Source organism: Balaenoptera ricei, chromosome 8 (assembly GCF_028023285.1).
Source record: "Balaenoptera ricei isolate mBalRic1 chromosome 8, mBalRic1.hap2, whole genome shotgun sequence".
In the NCBI taxonomy this organism is placed as follows: domain Eukaryota; kingdom Metazoa; phylum Chordata; class Mammalia; order Artiodactyla; family Balaenopteridae; genus Balaenoptera; species Balaenoptera ricei.
In genome coordinates, this window is record NC_082646.1 from 103,703,856 (window position 1) to 103,712,798 (window position 8,943).

General features: G+C 53.5%; 1 protein-coding gene across 2 annotated transcripts; it reads left to right on the forward strand.

Moving 5' to 3' along the window:
- Window positions 1-466: 466 nt before the first annotated feature.
- Window positions 467-8,939, forward strand: TMEM109 (transmembrane protein 109). 2 transcript variants are annotated; one of them, XM_059931677.1, is made up of 4 exons: window positions 467-753; window positions 5,728-5,972; window positions 6,872-6,974; window positions 7,381-8,939. In XM_059931677.1, the coding sequence occupies exons 2-4, from the start codon at window positions 5,736-5,738 to the stop codon at window positions 7,770-7,772; spliced, it is 732 nt and encodes a 243-aa protein (XP_059787660.1). In that variant the 5' UTR covers window positions 467-753; window positions 5,728-5,735; the 3' UTR covers window positions 7,773-8,939. The 2 variants fall into 2 exon arrangements, with proteins under 2 accessions (XP_059787660.1, XP_059787659.1); XM_059931676.1 differs by lacking the exon at window positions 467-753 and adding an exon at window positions 760-945.
- The last annotated feature ends 4 nt before the right edge of the window (window positions 8,940-8,943 follow it).

Sequence of the window (8,943 nt, forward strand, 5' to 3'; positions counted from 1 at the left end):
ATGAAGTGACCTGCTAGAATCACAAGGCAGACCAAAGATCACTTCATTCCAAATCCCCTGGCATTCCCCCTCATAATGCTGCCTTTTTAAAATATATATAGAGAAATGGGTCTGGAGTCGGTTCCCTTCCCTCTCTAAAACTGGGAGAACATTTAGGAGCCATCTGCAGAGTTTGGGTGTGGAAATGCTCTCAGAAGGAAAGGATGCATCTTCCCGGTTGTGCGCCTCTTACTTCTCCTCTAAAACCCTTTCCCTTTGTGCCTTTTTAGCGCGAAAAGTTTCTCAAAAGACCAGGTGCTCTGAGGCGCCTCTAGAACTACATTTCCCACAATACCCCAGGAGGCACCACGTAGAGGGAGAACTACATTCCCCGAAATGCCAAGCGGATTTTAGAAGCGGATAAGCTTCCACTCCAAATTCAAAGATCCAGTTTACCCACTCTATAGCCCAGACATAGTCAACTCTTTCCCCTTTCCTGCCAGAGACTTCCGTTCCCAGCTCTAACTTCCGACCCCATTCTTCTCTCCGTGGGAATGCTTGGGAAAAAAACGTAACCAGAGGGTAGGGCGCATGCGCTGACCGGCACCAGGTTTGGGCTGTGAGGGAGGCCGGCCGGTCCGTGGGCGCATCCCGCTTCGCGCGTGCGCAGACCATAAACCAACGCCCCAGTACTGAGGCGCGGCTTTAGTGGCGCGGCTTTAGTGGCGCGTTTTAGTGAAGTTGCACGTGAAGAACAGCTGTGGCCGGAACCCGGTGAGTGCGACCCGAGACCGGGGCTCCGGGGCTGTACCCGGGACTGGGTTGCGGCGGCCGCTACAGGCGGGACCAGGGCGGAGCCGCGAGGCCTGGCGAGCACCAGTGGAGAGGGCTCCGATGTCGCGTGGCGGGGAGACTACCTGGGGACTCGGATCCTCGTTGCTATGCAACAGGGGGCGTCGTTAGTAGGTAACGGGAGGCGCGCGTTTCCGGGGAGAAGAGTTCCCAGCGCTGCTCCGAGGTCCGGTCAAGGCCGGGTGGCTGTCAGGCTGGGGGACGAGGCCAGCGCTGAGCCCCTCGCCCCCGACTCTCGCCCACGGCCCAGCCTCCCGCGGCCCCTCTCCGAGCCCTTTGGGGTACCCCGAACCCCTGGGCCGCGCCGCATCCCTTGCCGGTGACGCCACCCAGCAAGCTTGGCAGGGGACACGCGGTTCGAAATAGCACACGCATGCCACTGACACCCTGTCTCGGGGAAGATGGGTCCTGGGGAAGGCGTCGTGCGCCCGGGAGGCTGCCCCTTTGCCCTTCGCCCGGCCCCCAAACAGTTGCTGGGCAGCAGCAGCTGTCAGGGGTTTAGCGGGGGCTGCCCCCACCTGCCGGGACGCTGATTTCATTCTTCTCAGGGGCAGCTTCACCCGGTCTAGCAGCTTCCTTTCCACGCAGCTGTGCTTTTCGGGTGGCCGCTGCATATTTGGATCAACTTTAAAATAGCCTCCTCTCCGCGCCTCTCCATGGCTCTCCATTGCCACCCTCACCGCTTCTTGGCGGGCTTCTAATACTCATTTAACAAGCATTTATTAGTCATTGTTCTGTGCTAGGCGCTGGGGATTCCAAGAAAAGTTAAGTCTGACGAGGAGGTGCTCCAAGTCTGATGGGGGAGCCAGGCATAGAAACTGGTAAATGATGCTACAATACAATGAGTGGTATATTGGCAGTTTGTGTACTGCAACGTTCCTATAGATGTTTACAGTTTACAAAGTTCTTGCAGAAACATGTTATCTCTTTGCAATAACTCTTAACCTTGCTTAACGCCATTTTACATTTGAGGAGACTGAAACTCAGACAGGTTAAGTAATAAGACAGAAGGTAGTGGTTTTTAGTGTGTGGCAGAATTGAGCCTGGGACAGAAGGAAGTCTAGAGTCCTCTGTCCACTGCTGCACTCTGGGGGCTTTGCCCAAAGTAGACTTTTCCCTGTGCTGGTGATCATTGGTGGCAGCTGTCCCGTTATGCATCAGAAATCCCCGGGGAGCTCTAAAAACAAAAGCCTGAGCCCGTCTCTGGGGAGGGTCGGAGTAAGGAAGCCCCGGGGTAGGGGTGGAGCAGACCCTCTAGCTTAAACCGGCTCAGGCCCTTCTGATGGGCAACCGGAGTCGAGAACCGCTGCTCCAAAGGGGCAAGTCCCTCACCGATGGGGAAATCAGAGCCGGCAGAGGGTACTAAGTCAGCTGCCCCTCCTGCCACGTCGTGATTCATAGCGCGAGAGGAAGCTACGGGGGAGGAAGGAGCCTTGGCAGGGGGTGTGGGGACCGCCCCGCCCCGCCCACTTAGAAAACCACAGCTAAACATATGCGGCTCCTCACTACCATAGTTCAATGAAGCAGTTTCCCCAGCTCAGCCCGTCCCTTCCTGAGCCCCGTTGCAGCTGCCTGAACAAAAGTGGCAGGTCTAGTCCCAATTTTTGGCTGTCCTCATACCTCTTGCTGCAGAACCATGACATGTGAGCCCAGCAGGTGGGTCATCTTCTGGAGGGTGGTCTCCTCGTGGGAGTCTGGATAGTTAGTCCTCTAACTTTGCGATTGTTGATTTGGGGGGCAGAACTTTAAGCACCTTGAGGGCAGGGACCATGTCTTACTGAGGCAGAGTGGAGGTGTGGAAGGAGCTAAAGGGCAAGGTTTAGATCCTGGGTTCTGGAGTCAAGTCCCAGTCCTGATGTGTGTACTTTTAACAAGTCACTTGATCTCTCCAAGCCATTGTTTTCTGAGTAAAACGTGGAGAGTAGCAGTATCTTATACGATTGTTATAGGAGTTAAATGAGATGGTGAAAGAACAAGCACTTTGTAAATTATAAAGCAACACACACACTATACACACCACACACACACAATTTGTTGTGGTTGTTGAGTGCCTGCTGTTTTTCCGAGGTCAGGCATTGCAGGAGGTGAAGACGTTTAAGACATCCTTCCTCTCAGAGCTCAAGACTGCTTCGGCTCCTGACTACCATGGCTTCTCTTTATTAAAAGTATTTGATCGGGCTGAAGTGAGGAAGCGTAATGGTGGTGGGTTAGACTCTTGCTGAAGAAGAAATGAGAAAGATGTTGTAAAGCAGAAACTAACACACCATTGTAAAGCAATTATACTCCAATAAAAATGTTTAAAAAAAAAAAAGAAATGAGAAAGAATCCTGTTAAAGAAAACAATTGGACAAAAGGGACGAGCCAGTAATCTGCTCTCTTATCTGCAAAGGGCACACTCCAGAATCCTGTTAGATTTGGTTTCCGGTGCCCTTTGGAAGGTCAGCTGGCAGGGCAATGCCAGCCACCCCATGGAGAGTTTATTTCAAGGTCCCCCAGCTCCCCTTGACTGGAGCAAATGGCCGCCTGAAAGTCGAGGCTGGCACAGAACGCAGAAGTCTGCCAAGGGGGCAGCAGCTCATGTCACCCTGACCTTCCAGAAAGGAGGAGATGACATCTGATCCCTCCTGGTGGAGGTCTTTGGATATAGAATCCAACCCAAGATAGCAACCCTGCTCTTTATGTCCCCAGTGTGGTCATGACCCAGATAGACCAGGAACTGACCTGTGCTTTCCTCATCTCTGACCACCGGCAGGCAGGAACCATCTGGTTCTTGATTTGTGCCAAAAAGAGTAGAAGGCTTCCCAGCCTGAGGTCGTTCCCTATGAACTGCATGTTTTGCAGCCCTGCTTTACCTACAGGCCTCAGGAGGGACTTGGAGCAGCTGTTTCTGGGCCAGAAAGAGCCCCGAATGTGATATTTTTATAACTCCTTCTTGGACCCTGCTCCTTCCCACTAAACAAGAATGGGAATATCTTCTCTTCGCTCTCCTCCATCCTGATGGCCCCAGATTTCTGGCCGACTCCCGGAGTGCCCTGGTAACTACAAAAACTTCGAACACCTGGCTGCTCCTACCTCGGGGACATGGCTTAGCCTCTCTGCTCATCAGGTCTGAATCACAGAAACACCCTGGAGCTGCAGGTTCATTTCTGAGCCTGGAAGAGAACGGGATTTGCTGGTGCCATTTGACTTTTCTCAAGAGTGGTAGCAAATAGAAGTTGGAACTAAAAACGTTTTTCTTGGCCGAATCCACGCGTACTTCAATGAGTCGATACTTGTTGGGTCTTAATTTGCCTACAGTATCACATTACAGATGAGATCAGAGCACAAAGCGGTTAAGTGAATTGTCACCAGTAATTCATGGAGTGGATTGGTAGATGCCAAGTCTATTTTAGCTCATGAATAATCTATTGTAGGACTTTCCAAATCACTTCTGAGACTGAAGTTGGAGAGGATACAACACAGTGGTGTGTGTGAGCGGGTCTGATGTCAGATGCACCTGGATTCAAATCCTGGCTCCCCCGCTTACTACCTATCCTCCCTCAGTTTCTTCATCAGGAAAATGGGGGATAAGAACAATACCTAACTGATGGGTTGTTGTGAGGATTAAACGAGATAGGTGGCGCATGGTTAACTTTCTGTTAATAATAATAATACCTTTCCTTAAAAGTCACGCTTTAACTCCTTGCCTACGTTGGGGGCTGGGGAGTTGAGGTCATCTCTGTATCTGTGGGTCTCAGCTTTGCACAGTGGAATCCCCTGGGGCGCTTTTGCAGGTCGAAGCCCGGGCCACACCCAGATGGTGACATCAGAAGCTCGGGGCTTGGGGCAGAGGTATCGGAACTTTGTGCCGCTTCCAGGTGATTCCAATGAGCAACCACCTTCACTTCTGCGTTTTGGAAGCAGAAGCTTGGGTTTAACTCCTGACCTTTCTCCTTGGGCAAATGCTTAGCTCCTAAGTCTCCGTTTCTTCTCCTCTCTCCCCTTAGTGGCGAGGAGGATAACGCCCACCTCACGTGATGGTCCTGCAGAGCGAATGGCCTATGTGCAGTGGGTTCTTATTTGTGCACCTAACTGAGCACTTTTCTTTACATCGTTATATAGCGGTAATCCTATTCGAGTGCTATTTTTTAAGGTTTTTTAAAATATAAATATCAGCTTTATCTTAAGTAGATTATAACTTCCTTGAGGACAAAGCTGTATAGTCTTGTTTTTTCAAATAAATTTATTTATTTATTTGTTTGTTTTTATTTTTGGCTGCGTCTGGGTCTTTGTTGCTATGCGCGGGCTTTCTCTAGTTGCGGCGAGCGGGGGCTACTCTTTGTTGCGGTGCCAGGGCTTCTCATTGTCGTGGCTTCTCTTGTTGCAGAGCACGGGCTCTAGGCGCACGGGCTTCAGTGGTTGTGGCTCGTGGGCTCTAGAGCACAGGCTCAGTAGTTGTGGCACACGGGCTTAGTTGCTCCGCGGCATGTGGGATCTTCCCGGGCCAGGGCTTGAACCCGTGTCCCCTGCATTGGCAGGCGGATTCTTAACCACTATGCCGCCAGGGAAGCCCAAAGCCATATAGTCTTATAATTTTTTTTTTTTTTTGTGCCCAAAGCACCTAAGACACAAAGGCAGGCCTTCAGGTTTTTAGAACTGGAATAAGCCTTAGATCTTCTCATCCACCTTAAGGCATTGACTGATACTCGCTGGCTAGTTAATATGCAAGTGGTAAAGAACGTGAGAGAGGAACCCATGAATGAGATGGTTGTGCCCGGCTTAAGTTGAAGTCCGAGTTCTGCCTTTGTCAGCTAACAGGGAGGGGCGAAGGGGGGTGCTGGGGCCTGTCACGCTGGGGACAGTGGGTTTCTCGGCCAGTTCGGGCCCTCTGCTCACCCCATGCTTCTTCTCTGGCAGACCCAGCCATGGCAGGCTCAGGCAGCAGTTCACCATGGGGCAAGCATCTGTTCCAAGTCGTCCTGATGTTCCTAGTGGCCCTCCTCCTCCTCCACTCAGCGTCATCCCAGTCCCATCGAGACTTTGTGTCACCAGGCCAGCAGAAGAGGGAGGCCCCAGTTGATCTCCTGAGCCAGATAGGTCGATCTGTGCGGGGAACCTTGGATGCCTGGATTGGGCCAGAAACCACGCACCTAGTTTCTGAGGTAAGGAAGGTGTTCCCTGCTGTGGCTACGCGCATTGAGGACAGAGGAGCTGTTGTTCATGGCCGCCCGTCTTGGCTCCACGTCCTCTGTGCGTCATAATCCCTGGGGCAGAGAGCCCCCAGTTCCACAGAATGAAGCCAGACAGCGCCGGCCTTTTGCACTCTCATTGTTTCATTCGTACCCCAGGGCCTTTAGCTCCACCCCTATCTTTCCCTTATTCCTGCCCTTTCTTGCCAGAAAGGCTGGGAAATGAGCCATCTTTATCAACCTGTGTCACCAGTGACTATAGAGTCTGGCTTTGGTCTAAATCTGACCTAAAGTCTTAAATTGGCAAAATATCAAGACCTGAGTTCATTCTTTCACCTTTAGAGGTGGCGGTGAGGATGACTCAGGGTTCTTAGGCAGGGCTGTCTCTTCTACCTAATGGCATCCCAAGCATGCTGGTGCATACTTGTGATAGGTCGTCTGAAACAATCATTTATAAAGTGCATAATATAGAAGAGCTGATTGACTTCTTTTTCACTGAAATATCCTAGCCCTCCACCGATGTTACTTCACACACCTTCATGAGTCCCTGGGAGGCTAGGAGGACCCCAATTTTACAGGGTGACTACTCCAGGGATTTGATGATCCCCCCACACGCCCACGTTCACCCACTACTACCACCAAAGTATTCCAGCACATCAGTTGAACTAGGGCCCAAGTGTCCTGGGTTCCAGTTCAGACAGGAAGGAGAAATGGCCCGCCGTCCGTCCCCATGCACTGAAAGGTGGCTGTGGAAGGGACCCCTCAGCCAGGCTGAGAAGCAGGCGGAGATGTTCGTGGGCGGCGGTGGTGAGACTCGGAAGAGAAGAGCATCATTAATTACGGACTCAACTCATGCCCTGCTCTTCCCACAGACCTTGGCTCAGGTGACGTGGGCCATCTCATCGGCCATCTCTGTGGCCTTCTTCACTCTGTCTGGGATTGCCGCACAGCTGCTGAATGTCTTGGGGCTAGAAGGTGAGTGGCAGAGAACTGGTTAGGTCAGCTGGAGCTTAGCCTGTCCCTTCCTGTTTGTGGGAATTTATCTTTTCAGGCTCTAGACTTTTCCCCGGCTGTTCAGCATCTCCCAGGTCTTCCCAGAGGCGAGCATAAGAGAAGGCTACTAACTGCCGCATCACGCTAAGCCATAACTGTCACCCACAGCCCAGAGAATTACTCCCATTTCATAGATGCAGCAGACTTAACCAAGGGAAGTAGTCTACCCACAGTCAGCTGGAACCGGAGCTGAGATTTAAGCTCTAGGACCCGGTGGGAAAGGATTTTTCCTTGGCAAGGGGGTTTGGCTCCTCCCCCTTTTGGTTCTTGACCCCCTCTCCTTTCACGGCACCAGGTTGGCTGATTCTGTGACTCTCTCCCCTTCCAGGAGATCACCTCACCCAGGACCTGAAGCTCAGCCCCAGCCAAGTCCAGACCTTCCTGCTGTGGGGAGCGGGGGCCCTGGTTGCCTATTGGCTGCTGTCCCTGCTCCTTGGCTTGGTCTTGGCCTTGCTGGGGCGGATCCTGTGGGGCCTGAAGCTTGCCCTCTTCCTGGCCGCTTTTGTGGCCCTGGTGAGGTCAGTGCCCGACCCTTCCACCCGGGCCTTGCTCCTCCTGGCCTTGCTGACCCTCTACGCCCTGCTGAGCCGGCTCACTGGCACCCGGGCCTCGGGGGCCCAGCTGGAGGCCAAGGTGCGGGGGCTGGAGCGCCAGGTGGAGGAGCTGCGCTGGCGGCAGAGGCGAGCGGCCAAGGGGCCCCGGAGCGTGGAGGAGGAGTGAGAGGGACGCCGGACGCTGCCACCTTCGTCATACCAAAGAGCCGAGCTGCTTCTGGGTCGCACAGCCCTCCTTTCAGCCCGCTGCCCCTTTCTTGCTCTGTCTCCGAGCCCTGTCTCCGCACCAGCCCCTTTAGCCGAGAGAGAGAGAAAGACCATCGCCTGTGCTGGTCCTCTGTGGTTCTCTGTCTGGGGCTGGTTCTCCTCACCCTTTCTCTGCCCCCACCTGTCTCAGCCAGGGGAAGGTGGGGGGCCTCCCGCCAGCTTCTGCATCTCCTCTCAGCAGACACCTCTGATCACTGCCAGCAGCCTCCCGTGACTCAGCTGCTGCCTTGCCTTCCTCCGATGCTCTTGCTGTCCTGTCCTTCTCTAGCTCCTCCCCTGCCAGGTCCCCAGCTTCCTTCCTGCGTGTCTTCCCCTGCTAGCCCTGTACTCCAACCAAACCACAGTCCCTCAAGGCACGCTCCTGTCCCCTTCATTGCCCAGCGTGGGGAAGAGGCAGGGCATTTGGGGCCTGAGGGGAAGGGAAGTGGGGAAGTTCCCGCCTGGGGCCCGGGCCGGGGTGTACATTGAATCTGTTACAAGTGCCTTAATCCGAGCCAGCAGGGCCCTCTGCTTGCCCGCTGCCGTACTGTATGTAGGAAACTGCCCTGTAGCTGCTTTGTGTCAAGAGGAAAGTGGTTCCTCAGAATCTTGATTTCCCTTCAGCCAGAGCAAAAGATGACAGCTTCGTAGGCTTGTGCCTGCAAGTAGGACCCTGCAGTGGCCATGAGATCCCCTGTGGGGATTTCAGAGACCCTGAAGGAGGAAGGAGGGTTCATCTTCCTGTCTGCGCAGCTCCAGGCGGTTCTCCATCTCTCTCTCCATCACTGCCACCAAGGAGATCGCAGATCAGTCGCCTAGGAGGAGCGCAGAGCAGACAGCAGAGATGCACCGCACAGCCCCTTCCCCTTCTCGTGCTCGGCGGCTGCACCCTCCCCACCAGGGCGCTCATTCTTCCTTCGAGGCTTTGGTGGAGGTGGGTGGCCTCCTCTGCCAGGCCCTACATGTGATGTGAAGAGTAGAGGAATGCCCAGTTCTTACTGTTGAGGTTGGATATGGAATCACAGCTGCAGTGAAATATATTTTTATCAGCGCTTGGTTGGTTTTAAATAAAGTGCACGCTATTTTATTAT